General features: G+C 53.5%; 1 protein-coding gene across 1 annotated transcript in view; it reads left to right on the top strand.

The window, feature by feature from the left end:
• The window catches only part of Trabd2b (TraB domain containing 2B), a 212,254-nt gene extending 195,852 nt beyond the window's left edge, over window positions 1-16,402 (top strand). Inside the window, exons 5-7 of the mRNA XM_027937730.1 lie at window positions 4,804-4,894; window positions 7,758-8,027; window positions 16,198-16,402. Coding sequence (XP_027793531.1) covers window positions 4,804-4,894; window positions 7,758-8,027; window positions 16,198-16,402 — 566 coding nt within the window. The remainder of the gene's footprint in view (window positions 1-4,803; window positions 4,895-7,757; window positions 8,028-16,197) is intronic.
• Window positions 16,403-18,896: the final 2,494 nt, after the last annotated feature.

The following is an 18,896-nucleotide window of genomic DNA, read 5'->3' as shown; positions in this document are numbered from 1 at the left end:
GTGGAGCATTTGAGACTGTCCGGCTGATCAGCTAGATCTGGCCTGTGTTCTGCTCCCCCAGCCTGTGCCCCACTAGCCAAGCTGAACCACCCTGTATGGACTCCTTTCCACAGAGTGCACAGCCCCACTTGCACGCAGAAGAAAGGGAGCCTTTTTCTCTGCTCTGAAACATCACAGGGCTGGTCCCTCTGAGCAGTGTACCTTGTCCTGTTGTGTATAAATATTCTTTAAGTGGGGCCCTGGCTTATTTCAGGGAAGGCAAGCGCCCACCAACCCCCATCAATTTGAAGACCTGTGGTCTCCCTCCAGGCCTTCGGCTTCTGGATTCTCTTTCTGGTCTCTTCCCTTTTTCCCTTGTTCTCCTTCTCTGGCTTCTCTGTATTCCAGATCTCATTATCTAGTCCTTGTCTCCATCTCTTTCTCTCTTTGTCTTGGTGTCTCTCCCTTTCTCTCTCCCTACATGGTCTCTGTCTCTTACTGTCTGTCTCTCCACTTCTCCTCTTTGTCCTTCTATCTGTTCCCACAGGTCTTGGAGCTCTCCTCCTCTTGCATGCCCCTCTCTGAGACTCTCTCTTCTCTCTACCTCCTTCTCTTTGTCGCCGCAGGTCTGTGTGCCCCACCCACCCCGACCCTCCCTCCCTCCTTCTCTGCTCACCCATGCCTCTGCAGATGATATGGAGGAGGCTTCCTGCAGAGAGCTGGCCAGAGGACAGCTGGAAGCCAGTGCTGAAGGGCTAAGCTGCTGAGCAGCAGCCAGGAGACCCAGGGAGCGCAGGCCAGGCAGGCCGAATCCAAACTCCATGAGGCTCTTTTGGAAACTTTCCACAACCTTCCCTGCAGGTTCCAGAATGGGTGTGGTACATTTTTCAGGATTTCTGACCCAAGAGACAAGCTTCAGCCCTGTCTGCCAGCCCCTGGGGACAACACATGCTGAACCCTGGCTCAAGGGTTGGTGCAGAGGGCGAAGCTCCCGAGGTTGGCGGAATGTGGAGAAGTATCACCAAGAGACAAGGCAGGGGATGAATGGAGGGGACTCGGGTCTCGTGGGGTAGGATGAGATCACAGAAAGGATGTGGAGTAACAGGTTTTGTCACTCATTCACTCACAAATGTTCACGGAGTCACTGCCGTGCATCAGACTTGGGCTTGGCTCTGGGAACAAAGATGGGTCAGAAATGGCCTCACTCTAGAAGAGTTTGGAGTCCCCCCTTCAGGTGGCTCTTTGGGAGCCGTTGTTCTGACAGTCAGCTCTGGGGTATGGGAAGGTCAGTGTAGCAGCGGTAGGGAGAGGGGACTAAGGAGAACAGGATGGTTTCTGCAGAGGCTCAGGCAGCAGGTGGTAGTGGCAGGGGCAGTCCCATGTGTTTGAGAGGAAACATCAGAGGTCATTGGTGACTGAAGGAGGATGAGGAGGGAAAGGAATCCACACAGGGTGGTTCAGCTTGGCTGGGGAGGACTTTTCTGGAAAGCAGGGCAAGCTTGGTTGGTAGGTGCTGAGGAGCATTAGGTGAGCTGTCCACAGGTGGCTGGACAGATGAGTCTGGGCCAAGGGGACAATTCCAGAGTCATCAGCATTGTGTGGTAATTGAACCTGGCAGGGTGGATGACTTGTCCCTGGAGTGAGGAACACAGCCAGAGCCATGCGGGGTAGTGAGGAATGCACAGGGCAGGAGAAGGTCCAGGAACCTGGAGAGTGCAGCTTTCATCAATCCAGCTGTAGGGTCTGTGAGGTCAAGCCCCAGAGAGGGAGGGATGGTGGGAGCACAGGCTGGGTGTGCGTGACCATGCAGACCACAGGGCGTGGCGCACCTTATACAAGGAGCAGAGGGAGGACACCATTCTTCAGCCCCAGAGCAAGGGAGGGGCAGATGTGGCTTGCAGCAGGAGAGGATGAGAATTTCAAAAGATCAGGATCTCCCCTGATTGCTGCCATGTTCTCCAGATATCGCAAGTCTTCTGTTCAGAGCAGCAGTGGTCTGACACCCTTGAGTTGAGGGAACACAGGGAAGCACCAACCAGATCCGGGAAACACTGCCACACAGTGCTCAGGATCCAGTGGTGTCCTGAGAGGCCCTTGTGGTCAGGGCTGTGTTGGGGCCATGCCGGGGCCTAGGCCCCTCTGAATGCCTCCTCCGCCCATCCCCAAGCCTCCAGCAGTCAGCAGATACTTGCTGCTGCTGCTCCACTGCAGCCTGACGCATGCTGCCCTCCCTGGCTACTCTTGAAATCCTCTGGGTAGACACAGAGACCAGTGTTGGACCATGAGGCCCTTATCTTTAAACTCAGATCTCCATGGAGGCAGAGGGATTCCCTCTTTTGCCAGGAACAGAGTCCAGGGGCTTCTGGCAGAGGTGTGCAGCCAGGACACTGCAGGCCACCACTGTCTGTGCCCTTCTAGACCACCCATGCAACAGAGCAAGCCAGAAGATGGATGCTTCTGGACTAGCCAGAACTGTCAGCTCATCCATCATTCATGAGAGCTCTGGCCTTTCCAAAAGATGTCCACTCCTACCTCATTAGAGCTTTATCACTTTCCCCAGGGAGCCAAAGTGCTATGGATTCATCTGATATATGGGAAAATGGAGGCTGGTGGCAGAGAAGCCACTTGTCCAGGACCATGGACTAAGGAGGAGACTCAGAGCTTGGCAAGAGCATAGGTCTTCTGTTCTCAACAGCATAAGTCAGGGCCAGAGCTCCAAAAGGGCCTGTTCATGTCTGTGCTCTCCAGGTCTCTTTTGTAGTTAGCTTCCCCCACACACCCCACTCCCATCCTAGCCTCTGCACATGCCATCCCCTTTCTCAAGTACCACTCCACTCCCATACTCACCTTGTTGCCTAAGCTACCCCCCAGAAGTCCCCCCTACCCCCAAGCTGGCTTGGATGTTTCCCGTGTGCCCACACCAGCTGTCATGTGTCTATCTGCATCATGCTTAGTACTCCAATCACAAGAGCCCCATTTTCAAGAAAAACTACCTGGAATGGCCCCTGCCTAGACACCACTGTCCAGCGCAAGATAGCATTTAGTGTTGGCTAAGCAAATGGAATAAATTGGTAGGGAGTGGGAGGAATGGGAATGTCTTTCCATAACGGTCTCAAGTCAAACAAAAACCTTTGTACAGACTGAGCTAGAGGAGCCCTGGACACCATGCAGTATAAACTCTCCCCGCCTGAGGGATGGGAGGGTACTGGATGTGCCCAGGGTTTCAACGGAGGGGATGCTGGTCCATAACATCTGGCCTTCCTAGTCCAGTGGTCTTTCCCATGATCCCCAGGTGGGACTGCAGGGACTGTGGGTGATGGGCAACCTGGGAGAGGAGAGGAGTCTGGCAGGCCACAGGGCTGTAGGACAGGCCCCTCTGCTCCAGCTGTTGCACAGGCCCAGCCAGGCTTCATCTGCGCCGGAAGCCTGTCCATTCCTGCCGGCTTGTCCATCCTCTGTCCTCCTCCACCTCCCTGGGGCTGTCAGCATGCTGACCTTCCTGCTTCCCACCTGTCACCACCCATCACAGGCAATCAGAGTCAGAGGGCAGAGATATCCCCCCAGGTCTGGGATGAAAGGTGAGCAGGAGCGGGGAGTGCTGCTCAGGGGAGTGGCCTCACAAGACTGACTCACAGTGGGAGGGGCCAGGGCCCTGGGCAAGCACCCAGCCAATGCTCACATTGAGTAGGAGGGAATCTGAGGACCAGGAAACAGAGGGGCATTGCAGTATGCTGACTCCCAGCAGCCCCTGCTTTCACAGTCACTTGGCCTTTTGAGGATTGTCCCTAACCTGAACCTGGGAAAGGCTTCCCCTGAGTTCTCAGACTTCATGCCTGCATTAAAAAAAAAAAAAAAAAAAAAACATTTCCCCTCTCTCTTCTGCAGATTTACACTAAGTTCTCCATTTGTATATTCACAGTGCCTGGTACAGAGCAGGTCACAGGGTAAGGGCATCATAAATGTTTGCTGAACAAATGAATAGTGGAGGGGGTGTTTAAGAAGACAGCTCCCCTCCCCACCACACACACTTCTGACACCACCTCTGGAGGGATCATTCTGTGTTCGTACCTCCTCTAGGCCACTGTCTGTGTCTGCTGGACCCTGCAATCAGCAGGGCTTCACTGGACTTCCCCACAGGGTTCTGAGACCTCAATGGCCATCCCAGGATATTAGCCACTGTGTGTGCTCCAGAAATGTTGGGTAGATGATGAACAAATGAATCTATGATGTTCAAACCCTACCAGTGTGTGTTGAGTTGGCACTAGGCAATGGTGACGTAGTCTCTGTCCTTAGGGACGTGTCCAGGAGACCCACAAGGATACAAAGTTTCCTACCCCCATGCTGTAGGAGGAGGCACAAGTTAGAACTTACAAAAATGAGCTGTAGGCCTGCTGGGGCTGGAGAGTTTCTTGGAGCTGGGTTTACGTGACTGCTGAAGGGTTCCCCAGCCTGGACAGTCAGTGGCTGGGGTCGACTTAATGGCAGGAAGCACAATAATGCAACTGGAAGCTCTTGGAGCCCTTACTATGTGCCTGCCATTGCTCTCTATAATCTTCATGACCAACATTCCAATCATTCCCACTTTACAGATGAGGAAACTGGGGATTTAATCATAGCTGTGAGCAGCAGAGCCAGAATAGGAACCCAGATAGGGTGGCAGCAGGACCACATCTTACCCAGGGAGCCATATTGCCTTTTGGAGTCTAGGGCCTTGACTGGTGCAGCTCACTGGTCCAAACACAAATGCTGGGGATGTCCCAAGCCTGTCTCCACTGACAGGCAACCTGACATGTGACTGAGCCTGCTTTGTGTCTTATGTTTTAGGTCACTTTCTAGGGAACAACACTGTCATTGATGTCCTGCGGCAGGCAGGGCTGGAGGTGGACCATACTCCTGCGGGGCAGGCCATCCACAGGTAAGCAACAGGGGCCTAGAGCATCTTGGGACTGGCTGGCCTGCAGCTGCCTGTCACAGGCCATGCCTGAACACGTGCTTCATGGCTGGCTACCCCTGCCTTCCTGCTCAGGCTTGAGGGTAGAGTTTTGGAAAAAAAATAATAATATTGTAATGGGGCCTCCTGGGGACCAACTGGACCAGGCACCTACAACTGGAGGCAGGACTGCAGGTAGGAAAGCAGAAAGGGGGCTGGTATCCAATCTTGATGGCAGGTCACAGTGGGACCAGATGAGGCAGTGGGATTTTGCAAATCCCACTAGGGAATTTTAGTGGGTAGCACTAGGGTTTGCCAGAGGCTTGGAATTAAAACACTGGTGAATTGGATGGGGATTGGAGGATTTAGTGGATGCCCCAGCCCTAAATCTCCATGATGCTGTGGGAGGACAAGCCACAGCCTGGCCTCTTCCCTGCATTTAGCCCCATTCCTTGGCAGCTCTGCTGTCATGCCCTCACCTGGTCCACACCTTCCTGCCTGCACCCTCTCCATGGCTGCCTCTGGCTTTCCTGCCAGGACACACCCACCCCTCACCCCTGACTTTTGTGCCAGGCACACCCACTCTGTTCCCCATCTTCTCTTCCTAACCCCTGTTTCCTGCCCTATCCCCAACACCAAGTTCAGGAGCTGCCCAAGGACAAGGACCAGCTCAGTCTGTCTATGGGTCCATAGCACCAGCACCAGGAAAGAGCCAGGATTTAGATCACATGCAGTCCCAGAGGTCAATGTCAGGATGCTCAAACTCAGGGTTCAGTGAAGCCCACTCTCTATTCATTACACAAAAACCTTCTTCACCAACCTGCAAGGGGGGACCATAGCATGACTTCAACCCCTGTCCTTAAGGTTATAGGGCCCAGGGACCGAAAAAAAGCTTGAATAGTCACAGCAGGTCACTAATGTCTGCTTACTCTGTACCAAACTCTAAGGGCTCCTTCTAACTCCTAACTTGTTATCTTCACAACAACCTCGCAGTGGAGGAACTGTGTGTCCCCATCTTGATAAGTGAAAGAACCCAGAGAGGTGAAGGTATTTACAGTAGGAAACTCAGCTCATGTAAGTGACAGCCTGGCTCTGGGCCTCCTGAGCTCCTAACTTCTCTTTATACCAACTCTGGAGGTTGGAGTGGGGGTTCTGGAAGGACTGAGACCTTGATCTTCAGAGACACGAGCTGCTGATCTCCTAGCTGCAGGCCATACTTCCCTGGCTCCATGGCACTCCTAGAGGAACTTTTAAACACTGGCACTGAGCCTCCTCCCCAGTGCATCTTCTGCATTAACCTGAAAGACCGCTCTTCCCGCAGGAACCATTTGAACCCAGCACAAAGCAGTTTGCATGGGGGAGGGAGGCCAGCAGTCTTGCTTAAGAGGTGGAGAATCCAAGGTAGTTTCAGGGTCAAGACATTCCTCAAGTTCCCTCCTCTCCCCTTGCCTCCCCCTCCCGGCACATCCCTGAAGGTCTTTCCTAAAAGCTCATTGTGTGTGGCCTGTCCAGGGCAGAGAAGGCTGGCAGGCTCTGAGGCTGGGGAGCCTCCTATTCATCTTGGAAATCAGGCCTTAATGGAGGAGTCCGCCACTGCACCCCCACGGGCTCTGCTCTGCAGGTTCTCAGCCTCGTCTCCTGCACAGGGAGCAAGTGGGGGTGGGGACGCTGAGTAGGCTCCAACAATAAAAACCATCCTCAGCCACAGGTGCTTCCTGGATCTATCTTTTTGTCTGACTGTTTTGAATTATCTCCCCAACAGCTGCGACATCTCCTAGCAGCCTGGACCCTGGGAATCTGGGGTTGCCATGGGGGCTGGGAGAGGACAGGCTGAGCTGATGGCCTTTTTTCCATCAAAGCAAGAGATGCCCCTCACCCATTGTGCTGGGAGAATGAAGTGGGGGGACAGGCTGCAGGACTGTAAGAGGCCTTGGGTACCACCTACCTTTGCAAGCTGCCTGCTCAGAAACCACTCCCAACCTTCTCCCAGGGTTGGATGTCCCCAAAAGGAATTCCGCTGAGGCTACTGAGTAGAGAGAATAAAAGTGGGGAGAGCGGAGGATGTTCCCAGCCTGGGGCCTATGTGTGTACCCCTCCCTGTATGGCCATGAATTCCACAGACATGCCTACATGACACTTCAGTGCCTGCCCAACAGGAAGGTCCTTTTGCTGATGGACAACATCAGAGACAGGTACATTAGGAGACAGGCCCTATTCTAAGTGCTGTGCCCATCTTCACCTACATCATCCTCCCGCCCTGTGAGGCACAGGCTGTCATAGCCCCGTTTTTAAGGAAGCACACTGAAGATAGATAACTTGCCTACCGTCCCTCAACCAGATCTGTGGATGTGTGAGACCCTGACCTTGACCAAGATCAGACATGCCCATAGACCGTCCAGACCTGCTCCCTCACTGCCTCCTAGTCTAGGCTCACATGTCACCCTTTGATCCCTGACCAGCACCCTCTCTCCCTTGGGTTCTTATCTGTCTCTATTTTCTTCTCAGCAGTTGTGGCCATCTGATGTCCTATATGTTCGACTCTGTCTTCTGCTCCAAAATAGAAGTTCTAAGAGGGCAGGGACAGTATCTGTTTTGGTCTGTGCTGATATTTAATTCCTAGAAGAGTGCCTGGTACCAAGTAGGACCTTAATATATATTTATTGACTACATAGGTGAAAGGCGGAATCGGTGTCCCATCTCTCACACCAGATGACGGTGTTCCTGGGCTTTTTCTCACAGGGCCGGGCAGGGTGTCTTTGCATTTTTTATCCTCCCCAGTGACTTTCCCACAGAATTGCTTTCCCTATCACATATGCATGACACACTCCTGTGATGTTCCCCTTTCCAGCCCTGCTGCTGGGAGCCCAGTGCCCCCTCCTGAGGGGACCTCAGCCAGCCCTGCCCCAGCTACCCCAGCTGCCGCTGTCCCTGCAGCACCCTCAGTGACCCCCACCACCCCGCCTGAGGAGGATGACCCAGCCCTGTCCCCGCACCTCCTGCTCCCTGACAGCCTCAACCAGCTGGAGGAGTTTGGACGGCAAAAAAAGTGGCACAAGAGGCAGAATAAACACCAGCGACCGCGGCAATTCAATGACCTCTGGGTCCGCATCGAGGACAGGTGAGGAGGACAGGGGTGGGTGGCCCAGGAGTTGGATATGGACACTCCCTCCCATGCCCCCAAGGTGGGGTGCACGGTCACCAGGCGAGCTTTGCTCTGAGCAAGTGAGGCTGTCTCTTCCCTCTACACAAAGGATTCCTTCAGGGTTTTTAGAGCACATCCACATCTGACTTTGCAGTTTTAGTCTCAAGACAAGAACAAGAACAATTCTCTGCTCTTTTATAAGTGAAGCTCCGGTGCAATGGAGTCTGCTTTACACTTAGCCTCCTTGGGCCACCTGAGGTGTGCCAAGCAGTTTCTAGTTGTCCAATGGTCAGGAGGAGCACCTAGTAACAAACAGGACATGCTTGCTAGGCCAAAAGCTCCTTGTGCCTGGAAAGTCTAAGTGGTGACATCGGGCATGGAGGCTGCTGAGGGGACTCCACTTTGAGAGAGATGAGACAGACAATGGCTGTCTAATGCTGGGGACTCCATCTCAGAAGCAGTCCTAGTAAACCTTGTGTAAATGGTCAGGTACAGATCGTCCTAAAATACTGAGATCCCCCTGTCCTCTTTCTGTGTGTTCCTCCTGCCACCAGAACCATCCCCTCTGTCTATCACCTGAACTCCTGCTGTCACAAGACTCTCTCTGCTGTCCTCTGCCTGCAGTCTCTATAGAGCAGTCTTCCTATATTCCCGTTTAGCAGAAATCTCCATATACAGAGAAGAGTTTCCCTAGAATACCAGGGAAGTCCCAGGGAGGGACTGTCAGTACACCCCAAATCCTGTGCCCCCAGCAGTGGGACCTTGGAATCCAGAGTCCAATCTGTACCCTAAAGATATCATCCAGAATTTTCCTCAGCAACCTGGACAGAATCACCTTGGGTACTTGTTAAATAAACAAATCCCCAGGCCCCACCACAGACATAATGAATCAGGATCTTCGGGGCAGAGGCCTGGGAAGCCCCTTGTGAATGTGCACCTGGAGATTCTTCCCAGTGTCTTTGGGAAACACTTGCTCAGCTCTGCACTTATGGAGGATAAACCAAGGGGGAGGCTCTGTCTAGGGCCACCCAGGGAAGCAGGGGCTGCTCCCTACACTTGCCACTACATGGTTCTTCCATAGCCTGATCACTGAGCCTTTGACAAAAAAGTTGATGTATCAGCCCCCTGCCATAAAGCGGAGGGTGTGCACTATCTTAAAAAAAAAAAAAAAAAAATCCTGGAACAAAAATGAGTTGAGCTTTGTAGCCTTTGGGCGTGGGTTTCAAAGCATCTGGCTTGGTGCACTGGAAATGTACTCCTACCGAGCTCTCCCTGGCCCTACCTATCTGAGGTAGAGGCATCGCTGTAACTATATTTATTGCAACATATGAGCCACCCCTGTCTAATCAGGAGCCAGGGCAGAGAGCTGCAGGGAGTGCCTTTCTTCGGTGGTGGGCAGGGTTTTGTATGCTGCCAACAAGGCAGGGGCAAGAGAAAGAGCTGGCAGCCATTAAGAGTTCCAATTAGGCTGGGCATTCATGTCCACCATCCACGGTGACCAGGAGTCCCGCCAGAGGTGGGTCCAACCCATGAGGTGACAGAGGGCTGGGCTGTCAGCTCCAGCCATGGGCCCCCAGCCCCTAACCACGTCTGAAAGGTAAATGTGGGCAAATGACTCCAAACGGTTTCCTTTTCACAACATGTCAATCTGAAACACAGAGCCTGGTTTCACAAGAAAAATAGCTTTTCTTTGGCAAGAGGGAGCCCCTTCTCTATCCCAACAGGTAAATTGTGGTTGGCCAACTTTCCTCCATCTGGTCAGGTTGGAGAAGGAAGTTTCCACCAAAGGGCAGCCTGTTTGTTAAATTTCTCACTGCTTCTTGGGGTAAGCGGGGCCTGAGCTCCCCAAGAGGCCCAGTGCAGGGCACAGGCTCCATACCTTCCAGGGATCCCCAAATTTCCAAGAAGAAGCAGAGAAGAGCTCTCTGAGAGATGATCTGAAACACACTTGTAGCCCTTTGAACAAATCATTTTCTTTGGAGCTTTAATTTATTCAGTTTTCTCATTTTCTTTCCCCCAAATGTTCTCTGTCAACTCTCCCTGCTCATCTTCCTCCTAGGATCCTGCCGCAGGGTCCTAATGGGTCCCCTGGCACCAGGCCTCGCCCTCCTGCATTGTTCTTGCTCCATTGGAGCTCCTGCAGGGTTCCCACTGCCAGGAAAACTTGCCCAGTTATAGGAGCCTCGCCTTTCCTGCCTCCCCAGCTGCCTCTCTTCCCCCAGGTACTGTCAGGTCCAACCCCCGTGGGCCATGCACAGGCCCCAGTGCGCCAGGCCCAGCCCTGCACCCTGTTGTACTTGCTCCTCTCTTTCCTCCTGGTGAGGTGCAAGTGGCCTTTGTCGAGCTCCCACTCTGCCAGGTGCTGATATCCATCATGGCCTGCTTCTGCCAAGAGTCACAGAAGGCAAGCCAGTTTCACAAGCAAGAAACAGATGTAGCCGATCAGGGAACTTCCTGAAGACCATACAGAAAGTCACAGAGAGGCAGAACCCGAATCCGGGTCTGTCCAACACTAAGGGTCACATTCATCACCCACTGCCATGGAGTGTCCTTCCCATCCTTGCCTGGCTGAGCTCGCCCTTCCTCCCCCAGCACCCTTGTGGCAGCTCTTGTCCTGGTACCATTGCCACAGGTTCCTTACTTGTATTTCTAGGCCAGGGGGCCCTGGGGACCAGATCTGGTTTGGACGGCTCTGGGTCACCTGAGGCCTTGCTGGGTGTTTGCTGAATGTACTCATGAGCACGAGGAGCCAGGGGTGTGGGCTGTAAGTGCCTGGCCGGATCGCCACCTGGAGCAAGCTAGCTTCCCCTCGCCCCTCATTACCCAAGATGTAAACACAGTAGAGGAAGTTTAGAGAAGCAGCAGCCCCGTGGCAGGATGATTTATGGGTATTCATGGAAAGGGCCAAGAGTGTGTCCGCAGATGGCTGCATGGCAACAGAGCTTTCTCTGGGATCCTCGGCCTCTGAGAGCCAGAGGTGGGCAGCAGGGTGGGGTGTGACCAGGGCAAGCCAAGGTAGAGGCCATTCCCAAGTCATGTGAGCCCTGTGGAAACCCTCCCACGTCTTCTTCTATGCAGTTAGGGCCTTGGCTGGTCTTTGGAGGCCATGCCAGCTCTGTTCTCCAAGTCTGCGCATCTCCAAGCACACAGATACCTATGCACACATAGGAGCATATATCAGGGTGGAGGATTGCATCAATAAGGGAACAGAGTGGCTGACCCACTCTGTAGAGAAGAGGACACCTTCTGAGCGCTGGGCAGGACCACGGCAAGACTGCCCAAAGGGAGCATCAGTAAGTGATGGATGCAGAGCCTTGGCGAGTGCCATCAAGCAAGTGCAGAGGGTGCAGGACACATAGGAGCCAGGCCCATTGCCCTCTGGGCATCAGTTTCCCCTGAAGTTTGAGCAGATGGACAAAGCCCTCAAAGAGAAGGAAGCACAGTGTTCCTATCCTGGGGGGCTCTGCACACCTCCTGTTGGCCTGCCCCTCCTGCCCAAGTTCTCAGGCTCTGGTTTTTCCTAACACAAGCAGGTCTTTTTCTGGGATGGTCCGAGTCTCCATGTGAGCCTAAGATCCTATGTAATTTAGAGGCGGAAGATGCCCCATGAGACGTGAGAAACAGAATCACTAAATGAATAAAAGTACAAATTCATCCCCACCCTGCATTTGCTCTGGGGTTTAGACATCAAGTGAGATGATGCCCGTAGGCACTGAGCTGACCTCAGACCAGCAATAACCATCAGTGCCACTGGGCCAGCTGCCTCTAATGTTGATCCTTTGACTTACGAGTCTCTGGTCCAGGATCCCCGGCTCTCCCCAGTTGCTGCCTGAAATGCTGTAGCATGTCTTAGACTAAAAGCTTTAATTAAATGAGCCATCAAGAGAGTGCTGTGAACCCCCCCCCCCCCAGGCTCTCAGGGACATTTTCGGCACATACTGGTTGCCAAGTCTTGTGGTTAGTGCTGCTGGAGGTCAGGGACAGATGGCTCCTCAGTATGGTATCACTGAAAGAGACCTTGAGCCCCAGCTCCTAAGTAAACCTCTTTTCTCTGAGCCCCAGTTTTTCATCTCAGGGATGGACAGGCCCTTCCAGCTATGGTCTGCTATGAAGCTGTTTGAAAACATGCCAGTCCACAGGCTAAGGGAGGAATGAAGGTGTTCCCAGCATTAGAGACTATGCAGAAAAGGTGTGAGGCTGGCAGGACCCAGATAACAGGAAGTGGAGCTGCAGGCACACTGGACACATTGGGTCTCTGCCTAGGTCTTCCTGCTTGGCCAGAGAGGCAGAAGCCCAAACCAGAATCACAATGGGGTCTCCTCCTCAGGTGGCAGGGCTCCCATCACCCAGGCCCTGTATGCCCCAAAGCTGGTTTTCCTTACATCTCCATGAAGCTTTGTAAAGAGCTCCCCAGGCATAGGCACCAGGCCCTTGTATTAGCAAGGAATCCAAGGCAAGAGTTGCCCAGCACCTAACCCCCGGTGGCTCTCAGAGACCTTTAGTGCTGAAGTTTGGTTCTGCTCCAGGAACCCCTTTGGAGGGGACTCAGGTCAACAGCCGACACTGGCTCTGCTTTTCTGGGCTCCCACCCTGAGCTTCTGCCTAAGGTCATCCTTCTGGTTTTTATCATTGGAAAATTTTAAAGATCCTGGGTTTCTGCTCCTTCATTGTATAGACAGGAAGGCTGAGCCTGAGGACAGCGCCTGCCCAAGTCACACAGCAAGACAAGAACACAGCCCAGGCCAGCGCAGGGCTTCTACCTTCCACCCTGGCCGAGGGACACTTTCCCATCCAGGGGCCCTGTCTACCCAGAGCAGACTGCCCTTGGTGCCAGGCATCTGTGGAGCCTGGGAATGCTCAGAGTGTTTGCTTTGGCCCCAAGGCCACTTTGCCATGAGAGACTTTTCCCCAGCATGAGCCTGGGGGGTGGCGGGCAGGGATCTGGACGGGGTGGGTGGGGGGACGGACTGAGTTTTGTGAACACAGTGGGCTGGGGAGGTGAGGTAGGGGCATTTGGAGGGGCTCATCCCCCTCCCCAGTCCCACCTCATTTCCCTGGGACTCCTTCCAAGCAATAAAAACCCCACTCAGGCTCCAAGGGGGAGTTTTCAAAGTGTGAAAGAAAATGCCTTCAGGCGCCTTGTGAGACTAGTTCTCATAACTCCTACTTGGTTTTGCCTTCCGTCTGGGGCCAGCCTGGGTCCCAGCTCCAACTGCCTCACAGGGCACACCAGCCCGCTGCCCAGAGCCAGCTCGCTGAGCCTCCCCGCTGTTCAGGCTGGAACGACAGGGCAGCAGCTAGGAAGGAATTTTTATGGACTCTGTGCTGTGTTTTTTGGTTTTAGTTTTTCTTTTCATTGGAAAAGAAAGGGAGGCAAGGGGCTGAGTTAATGGCCCTGCCAGGCACAGACACTGGTCCCTCCAGGAGCTGAGGCCTTACAGGGCCTTGGTCAACCCTGGCAGCCTCCACCCAGGCCTGGGCGAGATCTCAGCAAGAAGACAGCATTTCCCCAGGCTGTGCATCGTGTGCTTGCTCACACCTCAGGCAGGGACAGTGCCTTGGCAGCTTGGGCTGGAGGGGACAGACGGCCCCTGCACATCCTATCTCTTGCAGGAAGCCTCATCTCCTTCGAGCTCAGTTTCCTCATCCTGGAAGTGGGAATTTAAAAGAACATGATGCAGGTGGTCGCTTCGAGCACACCGTCTGCCAGCACATAGCGTGGCTCATCAATAAGAGATGTCATTGGTGGTGGAGACACAGGCACAAATATAACACTGCCCTTAAACTAGCCCCCACCATCTGCCGCTGCCTGGCTACCAGGCATTATCCTAAGACACATCAAAACCCATTCAAACCTCAGATAATATGTCTCTACCACTCACTGAGGTCAATGGGAGATGCGCAAGGTTTTGTGGAGCCTTAACTCTGCCAGATGGCATTGAGGGATACAGGACAGATCAAAGAAGTCCTCCAGGGAAGAGGCAGGCCTTTGAAGGTGAATGGAACAATGACAGTAAGGCAGAGAGTGTGACTGAAGAGGCACTGTGTAGGGAAACTGTGAAAGGTGAAGTCACCCCCATGGGAACAGATCGTGATGGGTCTCTGGTGGCGTGAAGCCAGCACCCACAGGAGGTGAGGCACACTGGATTCCGTGAGTTAAAAGGAGCATTAGAAGCCATTGGCCCACCCAATTCCACAGGCACACTTTGCAGGAACGCTGTGCCTCTGTCCTCTGGGTGGGACAAGGTTTTGCTCTCTCCTCTCACGATAGCTCCTCTGGGACTTTCCAAAGACCAAGGTTCTGGTACATCACATCTGTAGGCTCCAGGTTGGAAAGAGACCTTGAGCAAGATTGAGCATGAGGGCAGCATGGGGAGGGAGAGCCAGGGAGGGTAAGGACCCTTTCCTGTCCTGAGATCCAGAAGGCCTGGACTGGTACCCAAAAGCCATTGGATTCCCACTCTCAAGCTGAGGTGTCATCCTGAACCTATATGGAGACAGGGGAGTGCTTGCTGACCCCTAGGTTCCCTGCAGACCCACCCAGGTGGAGGCTGGGTCTGAGCTGTGTGGGAGGCTAACAGTCAGGCTGGGACGGGGACTAGGCTCTGCTGGGGATTATTCCAGGGCTTGCCATGGTGATTATGGCCAGCTGTCAGGACTTAATGAACCAGCCCAAAGAACGTAGGCCAGGGCTACCCCTAGATGACCTGGGGAGTAAGCAGCCTGTCAGGGATGGAGGCAGACATCAGGAAGAAGGCAGTGACCCACATGGAAGAGGCTACCCAGGCAGAACCTGTGCAAACTGCCCTGCCTCACATCTACCAGCCTGCCCCATAGGCTGCCCAGGGAGGGGTAAGCCTCCTAGCTGCCCACCTTCTAATAACTGCCTAAGTACACAGGGTAACGGTGGCCCCTACCTCCTAGTGCCATCCTGAGTACCAAAGGTTAAGATAAGGCCAGTGCTTCACACAGGAGCAGGGCCCTGTGGGTTCTTGCCTCAACTACTAGGTGTGCCCTCCCTATGGGCAAACCTTCCTGGCTGCAGTGTCCCCACTCCCTCAAGACCTTCCTGGTCCTGTGTTGAAACAGAGCCTCTCTGTGTTCCTGCTGCACACAGGCCCTGCCTTCCCCTCTGGGTGTGATGGGGTTCGTGGGTTCCTTTGTTCTCATCTTCATCCAGCTCCCTGTAAGCAGGCTTGATCATTGTTTGGGGCCCGTTCCTTCATCGCAGTGCCTGCTCCTCTTCTCCACTGATCTATGAGACTTCTCCCCTGTGGTCTCTCTTTGTCACCCTCTGTCATTGCCTCCTCTCCTCCCCATCCCTACCTTTCCCATCTGTCTCTTTCCTGGTCCTGAGCTCCAGTGGGCCCTGCCTTCCCCCTCCAGCTTCCCAAGGCCCCATGGGCTGGGCTCAGCCTGCAGAGTCCTCCTGCCTGTCTCCCCTTGTTTCCCTGTCTCCCTCCCTGTTTCCCTCCTCCTCTGTCACATTCTTGAGGCGAGAATCTCACTGGTTACCTCTGAAAATGGTCTCTGTTTTCATAAGTTCATGGAGGATGGCACCTGTCACTCTGTGCTGTGCAAAGTGAGCTGGGCCTAGTGCCCCATGGTCATGCCACCCCACTTTCCCCTGTGGCTTGGCCATCAGGTAGTTTCTCTGAGCCCCAGTTTCCTAAAGTTATGAAAAGGAGACCCATTTTGAAGGTTTGCTTGGAGAACCAGAAACATGACTTTTAAAGTGCCTGGCTAAGGGGTGTTTGACAGATGGTGGTGTAGTGATGAGCACAATAAAAACGGTAGCGTGCTTCATTTTCTGTCTCTCAGCAGCTGGGAGGGGAAGCAGCAGGAGGCAGGGGCACCTATGGCCTGGTGTGAGGGCTCAGTACTCCAGGCACCCCCAGAACTGTCTCCTTCCTAGCACTGTACCTCTTTCTGCCTGGGACCTAGTCCTGTGAACGGTGATAGGTGATCTGGCCTGACACCCGGCACAGGAGAGTGTGACCTCCAGAGTTTACCTGGGCTCTCATCTTCCCTATCCACGCCCCTGTTTCCTTCCCCTTTTAATGAGAAAACGCATCTGATAGAATCCAGTCCAAGCCCCAGGGCGAGGCTCTGATGGTCACTCTACTGTGTGTTTCCTCCCTTCCAGCACCACCGCCTCGTCACCCCTGCTGCCCCTCCAGCCCACCCCCAGCTCTGGGACTGCCAAGACCCCCTTCCAGCTCTCGGACCAGCCCCAACAGCAGGACCCAGCAGGGCCCGCCAGCAGCTCAGCGCCCACCCTGGGTCTCCTCCCCATCCTCACCGCCACCGTTGTGGCCCCCTTCCTGCTGCACAATCTGGGGCCCTCCTGACTTCCGCCACCCCGTGCAGAAGCCAGAGAAACAAGGGTCCTCGGCCACACCCCACCGCTCTGGGGCATGTCCAACCCCTCTGGGGCAGTCCAGTCGGGACCCATTAGAACACTAGAGCTTTATTTTACCCAAGTTACATCTTCTTTTTTGTAGAAGGTCTTAATTTCCCATAGTGCTATGGGGCTCTTTTGTAAAATATGTGTCCATATTAAAAGAGAAAAATGTATTTATTCTACCGATAAAACTATTTTTATGTGGCCTATGTTATAACTCCTGAATTAGCCCCAACATCATCAACTCAGGGGTGGGGATCCCCGGTTGTCAAGACATCTATGACCTCATGTGGACCGTGGCTTTCAACCGGCTTGCTCCTGGATGGCAGAAGCCTCCTGACTCTAGCTTGGCTTCTCCCACTGCAGGAGCTCTGAGGGTGGGGCAAGCAAACAGGCTTAGCTTTTGTGAAGCTGGATTTTGGGAGCCGGAAGTGTGAACGCTGGCCATCCTTTCCTCCCCTGGATGCATCCCGGGGCCTGGAAGACACATTGAGAAAAAGAATGCTGCTATTTTAAAACCCCTGAGCGTCTGTGAACTGGCCCTCCAGACCTCTCGGTGAGTATTTCAACCAAAGTGCAGGGGTGCGGAGGGAGGCGTTCCCAGTGCCACAGAGCAGATGCTACAACGAGATCCAAAGAGAGCCAGTTGGGGCTGCCCAAGGTCGGGATGCCAATGGGAGAACAAAACACGGGTCTCCGGGCCTTGTCTGGCACTGTTGTTCCAACTTGGGTTAAATAAGGGCTGTTGTTGAAGACACGGCTAAGTAAAGCCAACTGGGCTTAAAGACAGAAATGGGTATAGAAGGCAATTTCAGGGACAGGGCTCTAGGGGTCACCTGTTATGATAATAACAATGGTGATGAGAGCTGCCATTTGTCCAAATCCTACAGCATGGTGGGCACTTGGCACATTCACTTCATCATGGATCCTCATGCCAGTGCTAGATACGATGATTTCCATTTCACAGATGAGAAAACTGAGCCCCACCCCCAAAGAGGTGAAGGAACTTGTGCAAGGTCACCCAACTCTAGATCTGTGTGACACAAAAGTGATTCTTGTCTTGTGGTCCATGTTCTCTCTGCTCAGGGAAGCTCTAAAGGAGGCAGAGCCCACCAAACTGGGACATGCCCAAGCTTCAACCCTTCCCATGCCGGCCGAGTGACCATTTGACTAGTTATTCCTATTGGTCTCTATGACCTAAGAGCTTCGGCAACAGCAGGTGCTACGTGTCCTATGCCCCGACTTGTCAAATCTTGGAGCCAAGGAGAGACTTTCCTGCCAAATCAGAGACTGGAAGTGGGGTACAACCAGGAGGGCCCTGGAAGACAGAGCAGCGATGTGGGGACAGGCAGGCAGATGAGACTAAGACAGACTTAGCCAACCCCTCTCTCCCCAAGGTGGTGGCTCAAGAGACAGAGAACCCAGGTAGGCTGACTCTGAGCCCTGACCTCTCAGCTGATCTGGGGCTCACTAATTATATTCAGAGCCCTAGATCCTGCAAAAGGGGGAAGAAAAAACAACTCTCACTTGATAAATCATAATAATAGTAAGAGCAATAATGAGGCCCAGAGGAGGGAGACACTTTTCCAAGGCAACACAGCTAGGCAGGCCTACTGACTCCAGCCCCATGCTGCCCAGCTTCTCTATACATAGGTTTCCTGGCAGACTTGGAGGTATCTGATTGACCCCAGTGCCATCGGGCCCAGTTTGGCATCTGTCTCTGTTCTGAGGCAGCAAAATTTGGGGCCACTTGTTGGATGGCCAGAGGTTTTGCTGACATCCTGGCAGGCAACTGAATTCTTTCTAGCTCAGTCCCAGCGGACGAGTTTGAGCCTGAGACCTGGCAGGAGCTAGGATCTCTGCTTCAGAGAGTCGATCCCAGCCCCATGGGCACCACGTTCTAAACTGAACTTGACCTCAGCCAGGACTGGAGTCAGTTTATGCTTGGCAAAAAAAAAATGTGACTTCCTATTTCTGAGCAGGAAAGGGCTTAGCTGACTTATAAAGCAGGCTCAGAAGTTGGACATCAAACGGATCGTGCAGAGCGCTATTGGGATGAGATAAGTGTAAAGGAATTAGAAACACACAGGCCAGATTCCCCTCTGTTTGGGGCAGAGAATGGCATGAGATGATGGAGATTGAGCTTGAAGTTAATTAAAGATGAAACATTTGGGGAAACAGTCCAGGCACCTGACTGTGCCCAGATCTGTGCCAGGAATAGGGCCAAAAAGGTGAATTAACGCAGCATGTAATTACAGAGCACATGCAGGGCCCGGCTCACAGCACTTGGGGCTGACTGTAACCACCCTTCCTCGTCTGCAGAAACTCACTATCAAGATGGGAAGGGCAGCCCCATCCAGCTGGTGCTCTGCTGGCCCCTGACTTCAGGTCCATTCAGCCCTCATCTTTCCAGATCCTTCCACTGGACCAGAGGGAGATTT

Source organism: Marmota flaviventris, chromosome 10 (genome assembly GCF_047511675.1).
Source record: "Marmota flaviventris isolate mMarFla1 chromosome 10, mMarFla1.hap1, whole genome shotgun sequence".
Taxonomy (NCBI): Eukaryota; Metazoa; Chordata; class Mammalia; order Rodentia; family Sciuridae; genus Marmota; species Marmota flaviventris.
This window is presented reverse-complemented; position numbering and strand designations above follow the sequence as displayed.